Source organism: Garra rufa, chromosome 16, assembly GCF_049309525.1.
Source record: "Garra rufa chromosome 16, GarRuf1.0, whole genome shotgun sequence".
In the NCBI taxonomy this organism is placed as follows: Eukaryota; Metazoa; Chordata; class Actinopteri; order Cypriniformes; family Cyprinidae; genus Garra; species Garra rufa.
The window spans coordinates 22,907,835-22,930,511 of NC_133376.1; the positions used below are offsets into that span (position 1 = coordinate 22,907,835).

At 36.1% G+C, this 22,677-nt stretch overlaps 1 protein-coding gene across 2 annotated transcripts in view; it reads left to right on the forward strand.

Annotated features, from left to right (window-relative positions):
* Nucleotides 1-851: 851 nt before the first annotated feature.
* The window catches only part of ldb2a (LIM domain binding 2a), a 79,798-nt gene continuing 57,972 nt past the window's right edge, over nt 852-22,677 (forward strand). The window contains exon 1 of one of the 2 annotated variants that reach the window (XM_073820875.1): nt 852-2,429. In XM_073820875.1, coding sequence (XP_073676976.1) covers nt 2,298-2,429 — 132 coding nt within the window. In that variant the 5' untranslated portion in view covers nt 852-2,297. The remainder of the gene's footprint in view (nt 2,430-22,677) is intronic. The other variant, XM_073820874.1, reaches the window with a different exon arrangement.

Genomic DNA, 22,677 nt, shown 5'->3' on the forward strand with positions numbered 1-22,677 from the left:
ATTATGGGTAATTAGCATGAAGTGAAGAAACTGTTTCTTCTGACACTTAAAATGAAAAGGTATGTGTTGACATCAGCATTAATAAATTAGCATAAAAAGAAATAGACACCATCAGAATCATTGTCCAATTCTAAATTCTGAATCCGTTTTCAAGCACATTTGTACAGCACTGTACTGTATCTATTTACAACTGATGCTACTAAACCAGAGAAGCCTCAGGTGTGGCCATTATTCTGATATATGGGAGTGTGGTGCTATAAAATTGCTATATTATTTTAGTTTTAAATCATAGAGGTTATTTTTGGAACTACAATGTATTATATTGCGCCATATTAACAGAAGGGCACAATCACATGTATAGATAAAACCTGTATAAGACAAAGCCTTACATTTGTTGTTGTTAGTATATGCTGTGCATTTGTCTTTGTCTTTTTCAAGGTGGGTCAACATGTCATGCACTCAAGCATTACATCATATTCTGTCCTCTATTTCTGCAGACATTATAACCTTTCTTTTTAGTTATTTTGATTGCAAAAATGTGTATCTCCCTTTGAACACTTAAAATAATTATATAAAAAGGAAAAAAATTTGACCCCACATTTTGCATTTTTCCTCAGAGCCACTATTACTTTCTGACACTGGCATGAAGTCTAAAGCCACTGAATATTTCCACCGTTGTTACCCAGGAAAGTCAGAGTCATATATGTAACTCATGTTCATGGGGCATGTTGTCACTAAAAACATTTCATGACACTTTCATCCAAAGCAACTTACAGTGCATTTAAGGTGCAAAGAAAAAAATATCTCTTTTACTCAACAATTTCTTCTCTTCTGTTTCAGTCTTCGCCCCACGTTCAGGAGTGTACCACTACGTATGTGTGTGGTCCTCCTGATGCAGGAGCTGGCGTTCTGACATAGAACCTGGATGCACTGCGCCTTGTTCACAAGCAAATGAATGCATGTCATGTACACTCATTCACGTCTGAATCATTCCCTATTCCCTATATACTGCACTATGTGCCATTCACGGTAGAGAAAATACTAATTCTGTGAACAAGTAACCGAGCTTCGGCAGCTTCAGATTCTATTTTTAGTGTAGGGGCGGGACGTTTTAGATTCTAGAGAGCATTTAATTGGACAGAAAGTTTGATGAGAAGCTGAAGTGCAGGGGGATGTCATCAAAATCGTTAATCCATATTAGTGGAAGTTAGAGACTGTGAGTTTTGAATGCTAATATCTTCTAAATGCAAATTTGTCATTGTTTTGAAGCACACTGGCTTATACCCAGATAGCACACGCACGTCTGTTAAAGATCTCTTGACCTGGAAAGCATCTGCTGTGTACAAACGTCTGGCAGATGTCTGTAAGATGTCAGTTTTACATACATTCTAAATCATAAACATCTTAAAGACATCTAATATGATAATATATGTCTATTTGAGATCTGATAGGAAACATCCAGTAGACATATTGCAGATGAGCAAACTATGTCTTGCAGATGTAAATGCAGACGTCAAATATACGTCTCTGAGATGTACTTGTGCTATCAAGGTATTCATACTAAAAGCCAAAAAAACTAAAATTTTGATTTCATGGGGACTACTTTTCTGGGCCTTGAATGTGTAAATTGCGTTGCTGTCTCATGGTCAGAAAGCTCTCGTATTTCATCAAAAATATCTTAATTTGTGTTCAGAAGATGAACGAACGTCTTACGGTTTGGAACGACATGAAGGTGAGTAATTAATGACAGAATTTTCATTTTTGGATTAACAAGCTTTATGTTTGAGCAGTTCTTGCCGTTGTTCTCTACTGTTTGAGCTACAGGAAGTTTACCATGTGACTGGATATTTAATCTGTCGGACAAATGGTGTACTAATTTAATATCATTTTGAACTGAATGCTTAAAACCAACACTACTAGAAGAAAACATTTTAGTTAATAACAAATAGTCCTTGTGACTCCCCATGTGACGACTAGCCCAGGTTGTGTACAACACTGCCACGCTAATTTGAAAGTTACCGAACACAAACATTAACATAAAGGCCAGTCGTTTTTGGTGGGATGGTAAGACTTGCTTGGCTCACCCTCAACAATGTTCCAGTGCAGCCTGCGGCTATCCAATGAGAGCCCAGCCCTCCTCCCCGTGCTCTCCTCTCCCGCCTCCTCCGCGAGCTCTCATCTCTCCGCTCCGCGTGCAGCCAGTGACTGCTGCTGTCTCGCGGCGTTTGGAGATCTTGCACGCGCGCTGTATGGATGCTGAAGCTTCGGCGCTGCTGTAAACGCGACACGGAATCAACATGTCCAACCCTCCGCACGACCCGTTCTACTCGTCTCCTTTCGGACCGTTCTACCGGAGACATTCACCGTACATGGTGCAGCCTGAGTACAGAATCTATGAGATGAACAAACGACTCCAGTCCCGGACAGAGGTGAGTTTGGCATTGCTCCACATGAGACAGTGACAGCTGTAGTTTGGGAAAAGTTGTGATGGTCAGTGCGTTTGCAGAATTATTGTCATTCTTTCCTAATTGGACACAACTGAGAGCGTGAATTAAGTGATGAAACTGTATGTGTGACTTTGTGAGCACTGTTATGTTGCATATCTGCACATGTGTGTTGTGATAATGATACATTCATCATATTGCTCGGATTACTTGAGTAATCTGTAATCTATTCGGGACATTAGTGATTCCTAAAAATTCCAATGCACTTCCATGGAATTATTTCCAACTAGGGAAAACGTGCGCTTTTATATACATTTTCAGAACATAATGCACATATTTAAGGCTTTCTCAAACACTTTTATGAATTCACATCATTCAGGCACTGTGTACAGAAGCAACATAAGCATCCACTTTGATCACTAATTAAAATCCACGTGGAGGCAGCAAGTTAATGAACAGCGCAGGAGCGCAAAGCAATGATGCTCTTCTCCCAGAGCAACACAACTGTTTTAAATAAAGATTTAAAAATTAACTTCAACAATAAAAACTATACAAGCGTGGCTACTAATAACCTGACTGATAATTTAAAGGATAAAGGAAATGAGTAAAACGTGTGAAAGATGCCAAAAGCACTTTATGGTAGGCTACAACAGACGTATTTGAAGAGAAAATGAATAGTCCCACAAACTTTCCCGCAAAAGTGATGTCAGCATTGGACTGAAAGACGTTACTTGAGTTCAGTATTTTAGATGCATTTAGAACTTCAGGATCTGCATGTTGTCATTCAAACAGATTATGTTAATAATTTTGAATGAAAATAAAAAATATACTGTTGTGGGAAGCTGAAAATTCTAATTCATCTATATGTTTTATACTATTTAGGCTGAATAAGTAAGCTTTATATTGATGTATGGTTTGTTAGGATAGGACAATAATTAGCCAAGATACAACTATTTGAAAAACTAGAATCTGAGGGTGCAAAAAAATCTAAATATTGAAAAAATCGGCTTTAAAGTTGTCCGCATGAAGTTTGTAGCCATCCATATTACTAATAAAAAATTAAGTTTTGATATATTTATGGTAGGAGATTTACAAAATATCCTCATGTAACATGATCTGTAATTAATAACCTAATGATTTTTGGCATAATTTTGACCCATACAATGTATTTTTGGATATTGCTACAAATATGCCATGGTCCATGGTCACATATTTTCCTCATTCACCAAATTTTCAATTAACATCACAATATTTTAATATTCATCATTTAATCTAAATCAGATCACTTTTATAAAGATGCACACAGACCTCAGTAACAGTAAAAACCAACAAGCATAATACGATTTTAGAATCACCACACAAAAATCACAAATCAGAAAGACAAGAAAAAATGCATAAATCAATTCAGAAAACGGTAAACACATCATTTATTTATTCTGTATGCATGCTGGGAATTCATATATACACTTAACAAATCAGCAACATTGTTCAATATTAAGTTTATTCAGACGACTCTAGTTGGGACAACATCTGAGGGAATATTGTTGGTCTAACATGTGCTTTTATGTAGATTCAAAGTCATTCTCACTTCCTAGTATATCTGTGACTCAGAAAACCCATATGCTGGAGGAAGTGTAATTGCTTGCTTGTTTCTTTTTCTTTTTTTAAATAGTAAAATCAGTTTAATGACAACAAAACATAGACAATATTCAGCATTTTTACCCCCTTTATTTTACTTTTAAAATAATATAGTAAAACAGCTGTAAATATTTGTGCTGTGCTACACGGACGTGTCTATAATGCTGATCCAAATGGAAAATAGTTTGCTTCAAAGACCTGCTTGTTACAATGCAAGTCTGCCCACAAATTCCCCTTGGGTCTCCTCTTGCAACCTCTACCTCCTCAAACCTCCGAATTCTACTCACCTGTCAAAAAGGAAGATTATTAATTACAGTATTTATCATTATCACAATCTGATATTATATAGAGAACAACTTTCAGCATTAACTGAGCTAATGAAGTTCACTGTAGCCTATTGCTGTCGCAGTTCTGGCACGTGAGCTTCTGCTCATGTGTTTGATGGAGGTGTTGTAACTTTAAAGAGACCTGGGCTGTATTGCAGAGATGCAATGGAACAACATCATGAATAATGCATAAGCAGCGGCCCAAACCCTGAAGACTTCCACTCTGAAACGCCACTTACCAAACAGCCTATAATAAACATGTGCCAATATATCATTTTAGTCTTCACAACCTCACTTTGGCATAAAAGGGCATTTGCTAAGATTAAATCTGTACATGTGTGATCGATCTTGATAAGATATGCCATTGTGAGGGTAACAATAAGTTTAGTTGATGAATGCGATTTGCTTCTCGAAACTGTTGCAATCTGGAACTCAAAAGTGGTAAGAGAGAAATTAGAAATTATGCATTTGTTATTATCATTAAGGTTTCTAAAATGAATAAACACATTGTTATTAAAATCAATGATTAACTGAAATAACTGCTTTGCATCACAGCAGTGATTTCATGCAGGAACGTATATTGTGCACCACACAGCAGTTGCGTCGTTCTATAAAAGTCTGGAACAGACATTCTGACGCCTCATTTGCTGTTTTATACCTGCAACATTTGGTACCTCCAATGTTTTTATGATTATTTTAAAATTTTGTATAGATTGGTGGGCTCAATTGAACAAACATCTCCACTCAGTGCACACAAATCCATCTGGCAGATGGTAGAAATGTTTGGTGGTAGAAAGGTCTGATATCTCGTATCCGTTTTGCAAATTGTAGCACGTATAAGGTCTAGCGCCTTGCCACAGTGGCATAATAATGCAACTCTATTGCTAATATCTTTGCAAACAGTGAGCGCAGTATTTATTAGCCAAGCAGGCTGATGTGCATTTGAAGCCAGTGGTAATTTAGCACAGATTTTACAAGGGAGAGTTCCCCCCACAGCCATCCATCATGTAGACATGCAGACTTTCTTAGTTTAGGAGCTCCAGGCAAACACTGAAACAACAGGGGGAGCGAAGCGCTAAAGTAGCCACTGTCAAACAAAGGTGTTTAATAACCACTTGGCTCTATATTTCTCTGCATCAGTCATTTAATGGCTGTACATTAAAGCTAGCTAATCGATGTATTAGCGCTTAAAAACATGGGAATTATGCTCTGTGGTGCACGTCACATGATTGGAGTGAAAGTAGAATTGGACAAAAGCAGGAAGGAGCTCAGGAAAGCTAGACAAGAGGGCTCAAGAGTCCCGACTCTTGACTCGAGAGTTCTCAGTACAGAAGCTGGTGATTGATGTATTTTATTGTCCAGAGGCTAAAACTGTTCAGCCCATTTGCTGGCAGCAAACTAACTTCAGAGCAGAGCAGTTAGAGTGTTGCGTTTTAAGAGAGCCAGAGAGTTTGTCATGAAATGGCAATTTTTTAAATATTTGGTTCAAATACTTTCTACAATTCCAGATTTTTATATAGAAATGTTGCTATCAATTAGATCTACAGTCAAGCCCGAAATTATTCATACCCCTGGCAAATTCTGACTTAAAGTTACTTTTATTCAACCAGCAAGTATTTTTTTTTATTAGAAATGACACAGACAACTCCCAGACGACAATAAGACGAAGTACAAGAGGCATCATTGTGGAAAAAATGATTACTTATCTTTTATTTACATTTGAACAAAAAGTGACATGTCCAAAATCATTCATACCCTTCTCAATAATCAATAGAAAAGCCTTTATTGGCTATTACAGCAATCAAACGCTTCCTATAATTGCTGACCAGCTTTTTGCATGTCTCCACTGGTATTTTTGCCCATTCATCTTTAGCGATGAGCTCTAACTCTTTCAGGTTGGAGGGTCTCTTTGCCATTACCCTGATCTTTAGCTCCCTTCACATTCTCAATTGGATTGAAGTCAGGACTCTGGCTGGGCCACTGCAAAACGTTAATGTTTTTGTCTGCTAACCATTTCTTCACCACTTTTGCTGTGTGTTTTGGGTCGTTGTCATGCTGAAATGTCCACTGGTGCCCAAGGCCAAGTTTCTCTGCAGACTGCCTGATATTGTTGTTGAGAATTTTGATGTATTAAACCTTTTTCATGGTGCCGTTTACTGTGATTAGGTTCCCTGGTCCACCGGCTGAAAAAAACACCCCCAAAACATTAGGTTCCCACCACCATGTTTGACAGTGGGGATGGTGTTCTTAGGGTTGAAGGCTTCTCCTTTTTTACGCCAAATGAAGTCTACATCATTGTGTCCAAGCAATTCAATTTTTGTTTCATCTGACCATAAAACAGAAGACCAAAAGTCTTCTTCTTTGTCCAGATGAGCATTTGCAAAGCCACTTTTTGTTCAAATGTAAATAAAAGCTGAGAATTTTTTTTTTTTTTCCACAATGATGCCTCTTGTACATCGTCTTACTATCTGTTGGGAGAAGCCTGTGTCATTTCCGGACAAAAAAAATTTGCTGGTTGAATAAAAGTAACTTTAAGTCAGAATTTGCTAGGGGTATGAATAATTCCAGGCTTGACTGTACATCTTTAAACTCAAAAGTGAAGAGATAAGTTTCCAGAATAAAAATCTCCTGATAATTTACCCATGTCATCCAAGATGTTCTTGTCTTTCTTTCTTCAGTCGAAAAGAAATTAAGGTTTTTGAGGAAAACATTCCAGGATTTTTCTCCATATAGTGGACTTTAATGGTGAAAACAACGATGTCAATCGATTTTGAAAGTGGAGGAGAAACTACAATCTTTTTGAACCGAAGTACACAGACAATGACCTAGCCGCGTGTGACCTTTCCAACGTGATTACGTGCAAGACGAGCATTTGTGGTGAAAACGTTTTTAATCACTTTTAATTTTTTTGGAAATGACTAATCGTTTCGCTAGTTAAGACTCCTTGGATGGGATCGTGTAGAGCCCTTTGAAGCTGCACTGCAACTGCTGTTTGGACCTTCAACCCATTGATTTCTATTAAAGTTCACTATGTGGAGAAAAATACTGGAATGTTTTCCTCAAAAACATCCTAATATCCTAATGATTTTTGGCATAATTTTGACCCATACAATGTATTTTTGGATATTGCTACAAATATGCCATGGTCCATGGTCACATATTTTCCTTATTCACCAAATTTTCAATTAACATCACAATATTTTAATATTCATCATTTAATCTAAATCAGATCAGTTTTATAAAGATGCACACAGACCTCAGTAACAGTAAAAACCAACAAGCATAATACGATTTTAGAATCACCACACAAAAATCACAAATCAGTGACAAGAAAAAATGCATAAAAAAAAATTCTTTATGACTGAAGAAAGACATGAACATGGGTGACATGGGGGTGAGTAAATTATCTGGATTTTTTTTTTTTCTTGAAGTAAACTAATCCTTAAAGGTCATCTATAAGCTTGTGTGCTCCAAAACACAGACAAAATTTGCATTTAGAAGATGTATGTGTTTAAAATGTAGTCTCTCTCTACTACCAATATAAATCAATGATTTTGATGACATCATTCTGTACTAGATTTTTTTGTCCAATCAAATGCTTTCTAGAATCTGAAGCATCCTGCCTTCTACACTATAAAAGCAGCTGAAACTGTGGTTAAAATCAGTCGCTTGTTCACAGATTTAATATGTTCTATATGAGATAGGGAGTGATTTGCATAGTTGAAACATGCTTTCCTTTGGGGTGAATGAAGTCTTGTTTTGCATCAGTGTCAAGTGAGCCTTCACAGGGTGGGTCATATGCAGTCAGTGCAGATCTGAATTTTACACAGAAAGCTGTAGCTTAAAGCAATGGAGGATCGGTAGAAGAGATAAAGTTGGTGCCATGTACCAATAAATTACACTATTTTTAAACTACACATCATCAGGTTTTCTAAAAAATGATTACTGTTTATCTTTTTTTTCTGTAGTAACAGTTTCAATTCTAAAGGGGGAAACTATTCGACTGAGAGAATACAACTGAATAAAAATGGGACAGACTGACACGTTAATGAACCGCTTTTGTAAAAAACTGTTTTTAAAAAAGGGGAGACACTCAATATGTCCTGCCACGATTTCCTGTTTCACTGTAAATTATGTTAACACATTGAATAACTATGTGCACTTCAAGGCACTTCAGTTTGACTTTAATGCTAGAAAGGGGGCATGTTTGGGAAACCATCTTAAAAGCGATTTGTGTTTGTTTGTTGGTAATGGCAGTTGTTACCATTATGTGAAATGTTCAACCAGTTAACAGTTGGGTGAAGGCTGTTAAGGAGTCTAATACTGGATATTTGCAATTCACCTCACAAGAAAGTAGTTAGCATTAGTTACAGATACTGAATTTAGTAGCAGCTTCTCTTGTTCAAGAACTTCAGTGCATTTTCTTGTAATGAAAAGGCAACATTTTGAATATTTTTCCAAAAACAGTATGTTTAAGCAGCTGTTTTACCCTGTTATACCTTAAATATGGGTAAAATAATGTACACTAGCATGGTATACAGACTCATAACAGTAGTCTAATAAAAGCTGTTTTTACATAGTGTGGGTCACCAATTGATACTACACTCTCAACAACAAATAAAAAGGTGCAGAAGCTGTTAATGGGGTGGCACTCTTTCAAAAGGTACTTATATGTACCATTTAGGTATTAATATGCATCCTTTAGATCAGATCAGGTGTACATTTGAAAGCATATTGCCCCAGTGACAGCTTTTGTACCTTACAGCTTTTTGTACCTAAGAGTGTATCAGAGACTGTATATACTGTACAGTAGAGGTCTGCGCGGGACTGCTTTTCTAGTCCCGCTCCCGCGAGGTTTTATTCCGCACCCACCCACTCCCGCTATATATTCAGGCTTTGTTCACCCGCTGCCCACTTAGAATAATTTTCTTCCCGACCCGACCGTTCCCGCTAAATTTAGTTCTCGTTTCCAGAATCTCACATTTAACCATTAGGAAACAATACCGGGTATATAAAACTTTTTTCGCAATACATTATATTTCCATGTTCCACTTTTAAAATGATATTTCAGACATTCAATGGTGATAAAAAATGCAGTGCTGGTGGAAACAACAGACCAGGCTACCATGACTAATTGAACATGATCAAGAGCGGCTCGGACGGTCCTGTCTGCAGCATTGAGCGCATCTTCAGTGCAGCTGGAAGGGTTACGCGTTCAAGTGCACGCAATAGGATAAAGCTTGCCACAAAGCACCGGCAAAAATAATTACCATGACTGTGAAATATAGTAAGGAGATATTTTAATTATTTATAAACTGTTTTCTGAGTCAGTGATGATGAAGTTAACAATCCTCCTCATCCATCTCCTCATTGGACACGTCTTTAGAGAAAAATGCATCTTTACGGATTAGCTACATAATAAAAGAGTTTTTGTTTTCTATTTGTTTTATTTCGTTAAGTACTAATTTAAAGCTTTCTACAAATATATTTATCATGTCTGACAAAAAAATAACGGTTAAATAGTTTCCACTGAAAAAAATGTAACTGATCGCACTTGTGCCTCCGTGTCCTAAAACGCGTTTTGGTTTCCACTCTCCGCAAAAACTATTGGGAATGTGCCTAATAGCGAACATTTCTATATTATTAGGCTATTATTTCTATATTATGTAAATCTATAGATTTTATTTTAGCCAATTCGTGATTTGAGAAGGCAAATTCAAACATAGAGTAGGTCAACTTACTGTCTCCCGCCGCCGCTTGAGTTACTTTAAGAAAGTAAGAAAAGCTTACATTTAACGAACAAAAAAATGCTCCAAACGTTTTTTTTTTTTCTAAATTACCTTTATAAAAAAGAAACGAAATTATAACCACTTTGTCATTTCATGCAAAACTGAACTATTTTAATTGCCAAAACAGTAGTATAAGTTGTTTTAGCAAAGGAGAAAAAAGATGGGCTCGGGTCAGGAGTTAACCACACTGTTTGCGAAAAATCAGTCGGCATAACCTTATGAAGATTTTGGCACTCCAAGCATGGCTTTGCGCTCTGGAGTAACACTGATAAACTGATAAACAGTTGCCCACAGAAAAAACACCAGTAGTACCCTAACTTTACGCGCCTATGAGACATTGCCAGTAAAATGCATGATTCTGAAAGCACTGGTCCATGAGTGTAGCGAGTGCATAACAGTTTTGAGCGCAGGATGTAGCCTACAGGTGCTCGATAAGAATGGGTAAAGCGCAGATTTGCTGTTCAGAAAAGACGTCGGGAATGGGATATAACCAGAGTTACCGACCGCAACCGCTTTTATTTGGAAAATTGGAAATTGGAAATTTATTCCCGCGTCGCAAGAAATCTGGTCGGGTCCCGCGGTTCCCGACCTCTACTGTACAGCATACCATAATGGGTCACTAATATTATTATGAAAGCACACAATGTGACCATGCACCACAAAACCAGTCTTGGGTGGCACGGGTATATATGTAGCAATAGCCAAAAAGACATTGTATGGGTCAAAATGATTGATTTTTCTTTTATGCTAAAAATCATTAGTATATTTACTAAAGATCATGTTCCATGAAGATATTTTGTACATTTCCTAACATAAATATATCAAAACTTCTGATTAGTAATGTGTTTTGCTAAGAACTTCATTTGGACAACATTAAAGGCGATTTTCTCAATATTTAGATTTTTTTGCATCCTCAGATTGCAGATTTTCAAATAGTTGTCCTATCCTAACAAACCATACATCAATGGAAAGCTGGTTTTGTAGTCCAGGGTCACATATGACGGAATAACTCACACCTTTTAAATATAAGAGCCAATCGCCAATTGGTAAATTCATCAAGTTTTAGAAGTTCATGTCAGATTTTTTTTGCTAAATTGAAATATGTTATTTAAATGTGATTTTTGCAAGCAGAGTAGTTTGCATTTGCATGCCCAAAATGCTTGCTGCCCAGAGGCATTGTAAATATGGCAGCTGAGTGAATTGACTTTCCTTGAAATGGACTTTGATACTCTTCACTTTATCTTCATTACACTGCTGTTTTTGGACACTTTCACTTGCAGAATAAATTAACCATGGTTGACTGTGAACAGTACAATTATACAATAGCATGCTTTTGCATTATTCGGCATCCATGCCATTAGGTCCAAACTGACTGCTGTATCAGCCTGTGCAGCATTAAAAAAAGGCAAAAAAGAAAGAGTGCACCTTTAAAAGAAGCCATATTGAGTTCTATACTCTTTCAAACATGCATTTGGACATGTTTGCCTCGAGGCTTGCGTGCTGAAAAAAGAATCAAACATGTTTGCTGCCATTTAAAAGGTTTCCTAGATAACCTGCCGCATAAGCATATGCAAATAAGCATGCTGGTTAACATTCAGAGGAGGAGTTTCGCCAACCTCAGCTGGTATAAGCTCATTTGCATAACACTTCTTAATATTCACAGGCTCAGAAAGAGTGAGACACTAAGAAGAAGACAACAAATGAAAGGCTAGCTTTATTAATCTGTCTAATGGTTTTGAAATGGGATGCGTTTATGCAAAGGAGCAGTGCGAGTTCACAGCGGTGTTTCGTTTTGATCTGAGGCCGATCGATAATGCATTTCACTGTGGAGAAACTCAGTCTCAAAGTCCTCAAGGTAAACCAATCATCACAGCTCATCCACAGTCCCATAAGAGCTTAAAATGGCACCAAATGGCAAATCAGTCTAACCATGTCCATCATCATTTACTGTATATTACATGCTGCCTAATTGATTTTGTAGAAAGCAGGTGATGGACAATGGATTGTGTTTTAAGAGCACATGAAAAGTCTAGCATAAATTGATGTGTCCAAATTGACGAGTTTTGTTAAGTAGTCAGCCCTATAGGATTGAGAAATATCTTATTTCACTATCAATAATGTATCGTTGGCATTTTTTCTTTTTTAATGGTAGCATTAAAGAAAAGTCTTTAAACGTTATTTGTGCTCTCTATGGGACAAAGATAACGTACAAGCCTCTTATCAATTGGCTGCATTATGCAAAAACAGGTTATGGGGTCCCGGCTGATATGTGACATATTACATTGAAAACAAAACAGAAGTAAAAAATGGATTCTCTGGAACAATAAGGTGGCGTTCAAACTGGCAGGATACTAGGACAATAGTCCCACCTTTTTCCTGCGGCTTTCCCAAAGTTCCTTCCAGGCTACACTGTTGCGCTGATAACAGATAAAGAGGGATCGCCCATTTTTACCAACTTCCTGTTTTCAGACTTTTTCTGTACAGATCATATTTTTGATTCCTTTTGTTCAGCCCTGAGCGATGATGTTTTTGAGGAGCCCCGGGTGTGTTATTATTGATAAAACATCAAGTTCTCAGCGGTCGGTGTTCTGCATGGGTTGGTTTCTCACTGCACTTCATCCATATTTGAATGGGTTCGAAAACTCAAAATGTTTGAATGTTGTGTTAACTAACACAATTATGTATTTAGAAATGTGTACACTACACATCCAAAGTTTAGGGTCGATCTTGGGGTAAGATTTTGAAGAAGTCTTATATGCTTACTGCGGCAGCGTTTATTTGTTCAAAAATCCAATAAAAACAGTAAAATTATGAAATATTATTTGAATTTAAAATAGCTGCTTTCTGCTTTAATATATTTTTATATATTTTATACCTTGCCGCATGTTTCGCGGCAGTTTCAGAGTGAAATGTCCAGAAAGTGGCGCTAAAAAACACGTTCAATACATGACCGTGGCACGTTTTTGTTACGTTGGTACAGGAACATATTGCTCCATTTTTATGGTACGTATTGCATCTGTTCAGAATTTAAATATTCGGGGAGTTTCGCTAAAGGTTAATGCTCTATCATGTTAGAAATATTTCCCCAAGCCATACCAAACCCTCAACCTACCCAATAGTGTTAACAAATGCGAAAGTGATATAAAAACACATTTGTTGATGCGGCCATGCAATTTTAACTTTCTGTTGAGCTGTTTTGTCGAAACATAGTTTCACGGGGTTCGTACCGGAGCTCTTCATCACACAAGTGCAACACCGTATTGCGTAAGCTACCGAGCAAACCTACTGAATTGGAAAACTCATGCATATATGTATATGTGACGACGATGTTCAAAAGTATCAGTTTTCATGTTGCGCAGAATGTTAAAATTGTTTTAAAATTGTTTTATTAATCAAAACTCTGTACCTGTAAATCAGGGGTCGGCAATCAAGTTTGGCATCGAACATAGTCAAAAGATAATTGAAGAAATTAATTTATGAAAAATGCAACTAGAATTTCCTGTGACATACTATTACAGTGTCTTTTGTAACTGATAGTGAGCTGTTACTCCAGGGTATATACAGGAATCATGGAGTTAAATTTAATACCTTTTAAAGACCTTTTTGAGACTCTTATTATACATTTTAAGACCTCATCACCACTTCAAGTTTTAACTGGTTACACAGGCAACACTTTAACTTACATTTACTATTTATTGATTGTAAGATAGCACAACAAAACAGTCTTAGTTTGTGATAACTCCTTATCAATGTAATTCAGAAGGGTGGGAGAGAAGCACAAGAGAATAAATTTAGAGTGACTAACCCAATGTAAGGTTAATTAGAAAGAGAAACCACTAAACAAGAATTAGAGCAATAAACAAAACAACTGACAAAACATAGTGAAGAGGGAAAATAAAGCTCTCTGAGCTGACGGGACAGTGAGTATATTCAAAGACGTATTTGTAACATCAACTCTTATAACTGTCTGCAAGCCATAGCTCTTTTGTGGAGCACTTCTCATGACAAACACCTGACTGGTCAGTTTACCTGTGCTTGATTTGATGCACCAGAGCAAATCCTTCAAACACAGAGTGTTAGTACTGCACCTCATCAAGTCTTGCTGCTCAAAAGATTCTAAGCTCATTTTACTTGTTGGTTCACAGTTTTAACATATGTTTGCTTAAATTTATTTTCAAGATCTGAGGTACACTATCTGTTGTTGCTTTCAGTATGGCTATAAATGTCACGCAAAATGATATTCAAACTCACATTAGACACTTTTAACATTAAATAAAGCACATAATCAGTACCTGAGATCACAACTATCATAGTTTGTGTTGTTGTTCCAGCTGCAATGCCGCAGAAATAGAAACCGTTTCTAAAACAGAAATTTCGTGTGTTGCCGTCGTGGCTAGTTAGGACAAAAACGCCTTTTATCATGTGTCCCGACATTGCATAGTAGGATGTGGTGTTATATCATAAGATGTGCTGCCTTTACACAGAGTGCACGTGATCGTGAAATCGAAAGTGAAAGTGAACTGCAAGCGCTTATTCAAAGGCTGTTGCTGTCATGACAGATCTATTTCAGAACCAGCCGCTATCAAAACAATCTGTCTACGGACACAGGCCAGATATTATTGCTGATGGGCCAGTTTTAGCCTGCGGGCCGCCTATAGCCAACCACTGTTGTAAAAGTTTTTAGTGCCTCAAGTATTTTAACTGAAAACTGCAGTGTTTTTTCGTACATATAGGTCAATTTTTCAGTTTTGCGGAAATGTATATAGAGGCACTCTATATACATATGATGAGGACTTTCTGAAGGGCATTCGTTTACTTTCCCGTGCCTTATTTCATTTGCATAATTCAGATCATGTGCACTTAACCTTAACACACCATATATTATCGACATTCAGTTGTTCTTAAAACAACAACAAATCAAGGACAAGCAGGCGAGAACAGCTTGCTTAAAAATACTCATAGATGTTGTTTATAGAGTCATTGTTTACTAAAATGAGGTATCATGAATCAATGCATGAATTGTTTACTCGCTCACTGCCATTTCTACCGCGGTTTTGGCTTGTTTACGTCGTTAGTATTCCCTGAGATCTGTCGGCGGCTGTCACTGATATGTAGGTGGAAGAAGTTCAACAGCAGTTGTACAAACCCTGCGCGTGATTGCCCACACACGGCTCTGTTCTGCTCATCAAAGACCTTGTGTACATTTCATGAGTCCTGAAAGGTGAGTCTAAATGGAGTCTGCCTGGCTGAGGACTTTTTAAATGTCAGTTCGCAGATGTGGATATATAAGGACAATTTACACCAATTCCCATGTCGCATGAACGATTAGGTTGCCTTCAGCGCAGAACCATTCAAAACAGAAATGTTGATACTCCTCGTAGTACTATTAAGGCTCGATCACACTGCCTCTAAATAAAATCAATAAACCAACCATTCTGAAACTGACTGTTGCATTTAAGTGGTTAGGAAACATGACAAACAAACACCAACGGGAAGAACACACTGATCCAGCTCAACCAAATAACCACTGCAAGTGTTTGTTGGGCTCTAAACTTACATTTAAATGTGAATTTTAAACAAAAGTTGATATATCGTAATAAAATGCAACTCTGGACCACAAAACCAGTCTTAAGTAGCACAGGTACATTTGTAGCAATAGCCAACAATACATTGTATGGGTCAAAATTATTGATTTTTCTTTTATGGCAAAAATCATTAGGATATTAAGTAAAGATCATGTTCCATGATGATATTTTGTAAGTTTCCTACTGTGAATATATCAAAACTTAATTTTTGATTAGTAATATGCTTTGCTAAGAACTTAATTTGTACAACTTTAAAGGCGATTTTCTCAATGTTTAGATTTCAGATTTTCAAATAGTTGAATCTAGGCCAAATATTGACCTATCCTAACAAACCATACATCAGTGAAAAGCGTATTTATTCAGCTTCCAGATGATGTATAAATCTCAATTAAAAAAAAAAAAAATTACCATTATGACTGATTTTCTGGTCCTGGGTCACAAATGTTATTTTATTAATAATATTTTGAAATTTCAATAAATCTAAATATTATAATAATACTAAAATACAAAAACTTCATGCATTTTCAGTTAATTATGGATAATTTAATTGAATTACATGAATAATTTACTCAAAAATCATCATTTTCTCACCTTCATGTCGTTCCAAACCTGTATGCATTTCTTTGTTAGGTTGAACAGAAAAGATGATATTTTGAAGAATTTTGAAGAACCAAACAGTTGTTGGTTCCCATTGACTTCCATAGTAGGGAGAGAAATACTATGGAAGTCATTGGAGACCATTAACTGTTTGATTGCCAGTATTCTTCAAAATATCATCTTTTATGTTCAACATAAGAAAAAACTAAATGATGACAAAATTTTCATTTTTGAGTGAACTATCTCTTTAAGGTTAGAAAGGACAAACTGTTGTTGATTCAGTTGTATTATTTACATTATACTGTTTATTTATTGTACTCTGTCCACAGTTGTTTTATACCTTACCAGTGGCAAGGAAATTTGACACAGATGTCATTTTACACAGTTGAAGACATTTTAAAGATCTAAAAAAGCAAGAAAATAAATAAAAAATCTAGTGAGATTATTAAAAGAATAAATGCATATTAGTATGTGCAGAAGGTTTGGAAATGTAATAGATAACAGATCACAAGTTACTTTATTTAAAATGTAAAAAGTAATGTAACTATTTAAATTACTGCAGTAATGTAACTGATTACATTTGATTACTTTTTGATTACTTCCAAACTTAAATAAAAAATGGAAATCTTTCTGAACTGTTATCATTTTCAAACATTTAAAGCAGGCAGGGTTAACCTTGCCCTCAGTAGTAGTAGTACTCAACTAGTACTCAACACTGATTACTGTCAGACTTTCAAAATCCTTCATCACTTAAATTAAGACTATAATAGTTAATTTTTTTCAAAGCACAGCCACCACAAAATCAGACTTTAGCGCCTCTGAGGTTAAATACAGATTTAAAATCATATTTCATATCAATCATATCAGATACTTGTTTTGAAATCAAATCTTTGCATAGCTATGTCAGGAAACACCTGATTTAAAAAATAAAGCATATACACAAACCCAAATAGAAAATAAAACAGTTATCAAATAAGCATGTGTCCTAAACTCCTGAAACATTGTTGTCTCATATTTTAAAGCATCAATCAAATTTTTTAGAAAGAAATCAATCAAATCAGATTTAACCCTCTTTTGTAATCGTTAACAAGTAACTGTAGTTTAATTACACATATTTTCTCAGTAACTGTAACAGATTAGTTATTACGTAATTCCGTTACATGTCACTAGTTACTCCCCAACACTGAGTATGTGTGTGTGAAAAGTATCCATATCAGTTAGTTGGTGTGTGTACAGTATGTGTTGTAAGAAGCAGCCGCTATTGCTATTTACCAAGGATATGGGACGTTGTTGTCTCTCTAAGCTCTTGGATCTACCATAAATCCGAGCTGCTTGGCCCCTGCGGAGCGGTGACTGGGTCGAGAGCCACCATTGGCACATTGATGAATCCCTTTAGACGTTCAAATCAATACGGCTTTATCTTCAGGCAACCCGTGCAGACGCCGATGTTAGTTCACCTGAGGTCCTGAAGGACTGATCGGTGCGCTGTACATCAAAGCTCACTATCAGCTATAGCACGCTAGACAGCTACAATCAGCACTGAAGGCAGGAACCTCTCATTTTCTATGTCAGCTACAGATTACTGATCTATAGCTGACTCTCCCTTGGTTGCAGTGTTATATGTCATCTTTATCAAACATGATCTATGTCTCTGAAATGCAGCAGCTTTGGTTTATTCCATCAGTCAGTCAAAAGCAAAAAGAGAAAAAACAAGTACGGCGCAACAGGGGTGCGCAGATATATCACTATAAATGCAAATCACGTCACTAGGGAACTACGGTATACAGTATAAGAAATGATCCTACTTAACTGTTAAAAAATGCAGTTCTTTCCAAGTTTGGCACGTCACATACCTGTACGCAGGTTTACTGATAGTGTTTGCGAGGGCTGCTGAGGCATTAAATAGGGTTAATTAGTGCAAATGGGCGATCAGATTTCCTATTGATTGTGACAGTGCAGATTGCCTTCCAGATAAATGAAATCCTATAACTCTGAGTCCTGCTGCAGATACTGATAATGCTGTTAGCGGCCATTAATGCTCTTCCGTAATTAGCTTATATCAAAGTAATTAAAACAATGGCAGTGTAAAGTAATTACGTTACATGCTAACTCAATATTTCGTCTGTGTTATCTCAACCTATATGCTCGATATCTTGTTTTCAGAGCCTAATAGAGGGCCCTTTCAACGTTTTTGAACACGTGGGTCATTGTGTTCATTATGTCCCGAAGCGATTTCACGGAATGGCTCTGTTGATTGTGATTTTTTAAGACAAGGGTAAAATAGGGCTAAAAAGAGCAGAAACGCTGATTCATTCAGTAATGGAACAAGTGCCATATTTATTTAAACTATTTTTTAAAAATAATTCATTGAAATTAATTAAACCTTTTTGAGTAGAATGAGGCAATTAATATTTTGTCACAGCCTTTAGCAAATTACATGTTGTTTTGCTTAGTTTAGAATCATGGAAGAATTGTTTGGAAGCCAGGTTCCGCCACTGAATAAAAAATAAAAAAGGTAATTGCGACTTTTTATCTAACAAATTCTTACTTTTTTCTCAGAACTGTGAGATATGAACGCACAATTGCAAGTTATAAACTCACAATTGCGAGATATAAAGTCAGAATTGTGAGATATAAACTTGCAATTGCAACTTTTTATCTCACAATTCTGACTTTTTTTCTCAAAAATGCACAATTGCGAGTTAAAAAGTCAGAATTGCTAGATATAAAGTCAGAATTGCAAGATATATACTCACAATTCAGACTTTTTTCTCGCAATTGCGAGTTTATATCTCGCAATTCTTTTTTCTGAGAATTGTGAGATATGAACTTGCAATTGCGAGTTATAAAGTCCAGTTCTGAGGAGAAAAAAAGGACTATGTTCACAGAATTGTGAGTTTATATCTCACAATTCTGACTTCATTTTTTTCAGAATTGTGAGTTTATATCTCGGAATTTTGACTTTATAACTCGCAATTGCGATTTAATATCACTATCCATGAGAATTTATTTCTCAGAATTGTGAGTTTATATCTCACAGTTCTGAGAAAAAAAGTCAGAATTGTGAGATAACAGGTTTCAGTAACCATTTTTTATTTGGTGTCAGAAACGGGCTTCCATAGAATCATGATCTCCATTTGAAACAAAAACATTGTGATTCTCGATTTAACCTAGACTGGACCATAAACCATAAACACTCTGAATGTTCTTAAACTTTAGATCACCATTACAGCTATCCATCAGATCTAACCTGAGGTCAAAGGTCATTGGTGGCGACTGTACAGTAAGATGGATCCCCCTGCGGGCCATTGACCCATCATCAGGAAGATGTTAGAGTGGAGGAGATCAATGAACACTCAAAGAGAGCAGTCAACACCTGCTGATACAAACACTGTTTGATAAGCTCAGCTCAAGAGTGCCCATCAATGAACTGCAAAGAGATATTGAACCGTAAAGGAGCTCAGAGAGTTGTGGGATTCCAATCATCACTACATTGATGCTGAACATTGTGATGCCATGTGGCTAAGTTTTTTCAGACCTGAAAAGGGGAGAAAGAGAAAAAGAGTCAATCGTTAGTAGGGCTGGGTTGACAACATGGATTACTCAATTTTAATCAGTCTTCATTCTGATTAACCAATATCAATACTTAAATCATCCAGATCGTTTTTTTTAGTTTAGAACTTCAGTTAACATTATATGTAGGCTAGCGTGCCTCCTATCCAATAACTGCAATAAGTTTTTTCAATGTGAAACATAGTCTGAGCTTTCAAATTCTGTCATTTGTATTATAAAATTGAAATAATGAATGCAATTTGGCAATCTTTCGTGTGGCATAAGGGATCGCTGTAGCTGCCTCAGTTTAAACAGCTGCATGATGCCCATTTCAACCAATCATCACTTTCTTTTTTCTACAAGTTATAGCACAAAATAACCATAAATGAAAATCACATGGTAGGTTGAAAGATACAGTGCAATTTTGAAATGTATCATCTCTCATGTAATCGTTCACTTAGTGTTTCAACCACCAAAATCTGAGCAATAAAACAGCTTGTAAACAATATGCCATGTAACATTACATTTATCTCAGGAAAGCCATAAAATCTCCATAGCTAAATTAATCATTTAATCATTCAAATTAATCATTAAAAGATCGCAATCTCGAAACACCCATGCAATCCCATTTTTAAATAAGAAAAAATCGGTTGTGTCTATTAAACCCTTTGAAAAAGTTATACCAGAACATTAAAATCTGTGTTTGCGCTGCCACTGACACAGAGAGCAGACATTTACCATATTTGGGTAAGAAACATCTTAACAAACAGTCTTTTCAACCGCACAGTATTATTTCTGTCTTACAGTCATTCATATTATCACAGAAATACTGAGATGAAAGTTTATAGTTCCGATATAAACATTAATCTCTATGGTAGTGAGCAAATCCCATTTGAAAGTAACTGGCGCTTAAAATAATGTTTGTGTCGACTGTTAAACTGTTAAAAAATTGATTTGTCATTGAATCATTCATTTAAGAGATTTGTTCAAAAACGCTGATTCATCCAGTAATGAAATAAGAAAAGTATTTATGAGTGAGTCATCGAATTATTCATTTAAACCACTTTTATCCAGAATCTGTTTATCCAGAATCATGCAGCTCTTAATATGCAGTAGATAACATGTTCATTATTATTTTATTTATTGTATGTTTGAATAAATAAATAAATAAAATTATATATATACACTACCGGTCAAAAGTTTGGGGTCAGTAAATTTTTCTTCTTTTTTTTTTTTTTTTTTTTGAAAGAAATTAATACTTTTATTCACCAAGGTTGTGTTAAATTGATAAAAAGTGATAGCAAATACTTACATCGTTAGAAAATATTTATATTTTGCATAAATGCTGTTCTTTTGAGCTTTTTATTCATCAAGGAATCCTAAAAAAAAATTCACAATTTCTAAATAAATACTTTGCAGGGCAACTGTTGCAACATATAATCCAATATAGATCCAATATAGACCATTCTAATAATAACAAATCAGTATAATGATTTCTGAAGGATCATGTGACACTTAAGACTGAAGTAATGGTTGATGAAAATTCAGCTTTGCATCACAGGAATAAATTACATTTTAAAGTATATTACAATAGAAACCATTATTTTATATTGTAATAACATTTCGCAATATTAGTTTTTTTCTATATTTTTGATTAAATAAATGCAGCACTGATGAGCATAAGAGACTTTCTTTAAAACCATTACAACTCTTACTGACCCCAAACTTTTGACCGGTAGTGTGTATATATATATATATATGTATATATATACACACACACACACACACTTGACTTACATTTAAATATGACAATATATATACAAATTAATGACAAACAGACAAACAAACCAAACAGGAATGTAGATTAACTTTGGTGGACTTGAACTTGAAAAATGGTGTGTATTGATTAGGGCTGCACGATAGATCGTTTCAGCATCGTCATCGTGGCAGTCACGATGCAGGGCAAAAAAAAATGTATGTGTGTCTGATTTAAAAATGTACTTTCTATATTTCTAAACTTTCTATTCACGGATCTATATTTGTCTAAAATAAAGTAATTAACTCATGTTTAAAGGTTCTTTAAAAACTACAATGCACACGTTGCTTCACCTACTTCATGCATGCAGTCTCTGCGTGCACATGGCGACATGAGCGCGGGACGGGAGAAAAGCGCCGAAATGGAAGATTTGGTCGCAAAAAGAAACGCAACGTCGGTCATATGGAAGTATTTTGGATACAAAAAGGATGCTGCTGACCAAAAACAGGTGCTTTGTCGGGAGTGCCTGGCAGTTGTTGCCACAACTCACGGAAACACTACGAATTTAAGGGACCGTTCACATGTCGCGCCTAAAAACGCGTGGAAAACGCTAGGCGCGCCGCTTTCTCCTTCTTTCCAACGCACTCTGTAACTTGAGTGGCAGAGTGGCGTCTGCCGTTGCTAAGCAACCATGACCCGCGCTCTCCTAAAGACGCAGAAGTTTCAGCAAAGATAAATAAACAAAGATAAATGGATCTCCAAAACTAAAAATTGCTTGCAGTAGCTCTGCTGCTAAAAAATGTTATCCCTGTAACAGCTATGATCAGCTGTTCCTCCATCTTGGCTAAGCTTTTAATGTTTTTCGTGAAAGGAAGAAGCTGATTTCCCTTTCATCAGGGTAAAAGCAACATTCATTATTCATTTCATATTAGAGCCTTGATTTGCCTGAATTGACAGTGAATAAGGTGAGTCAAACTGTTTATGAAACTA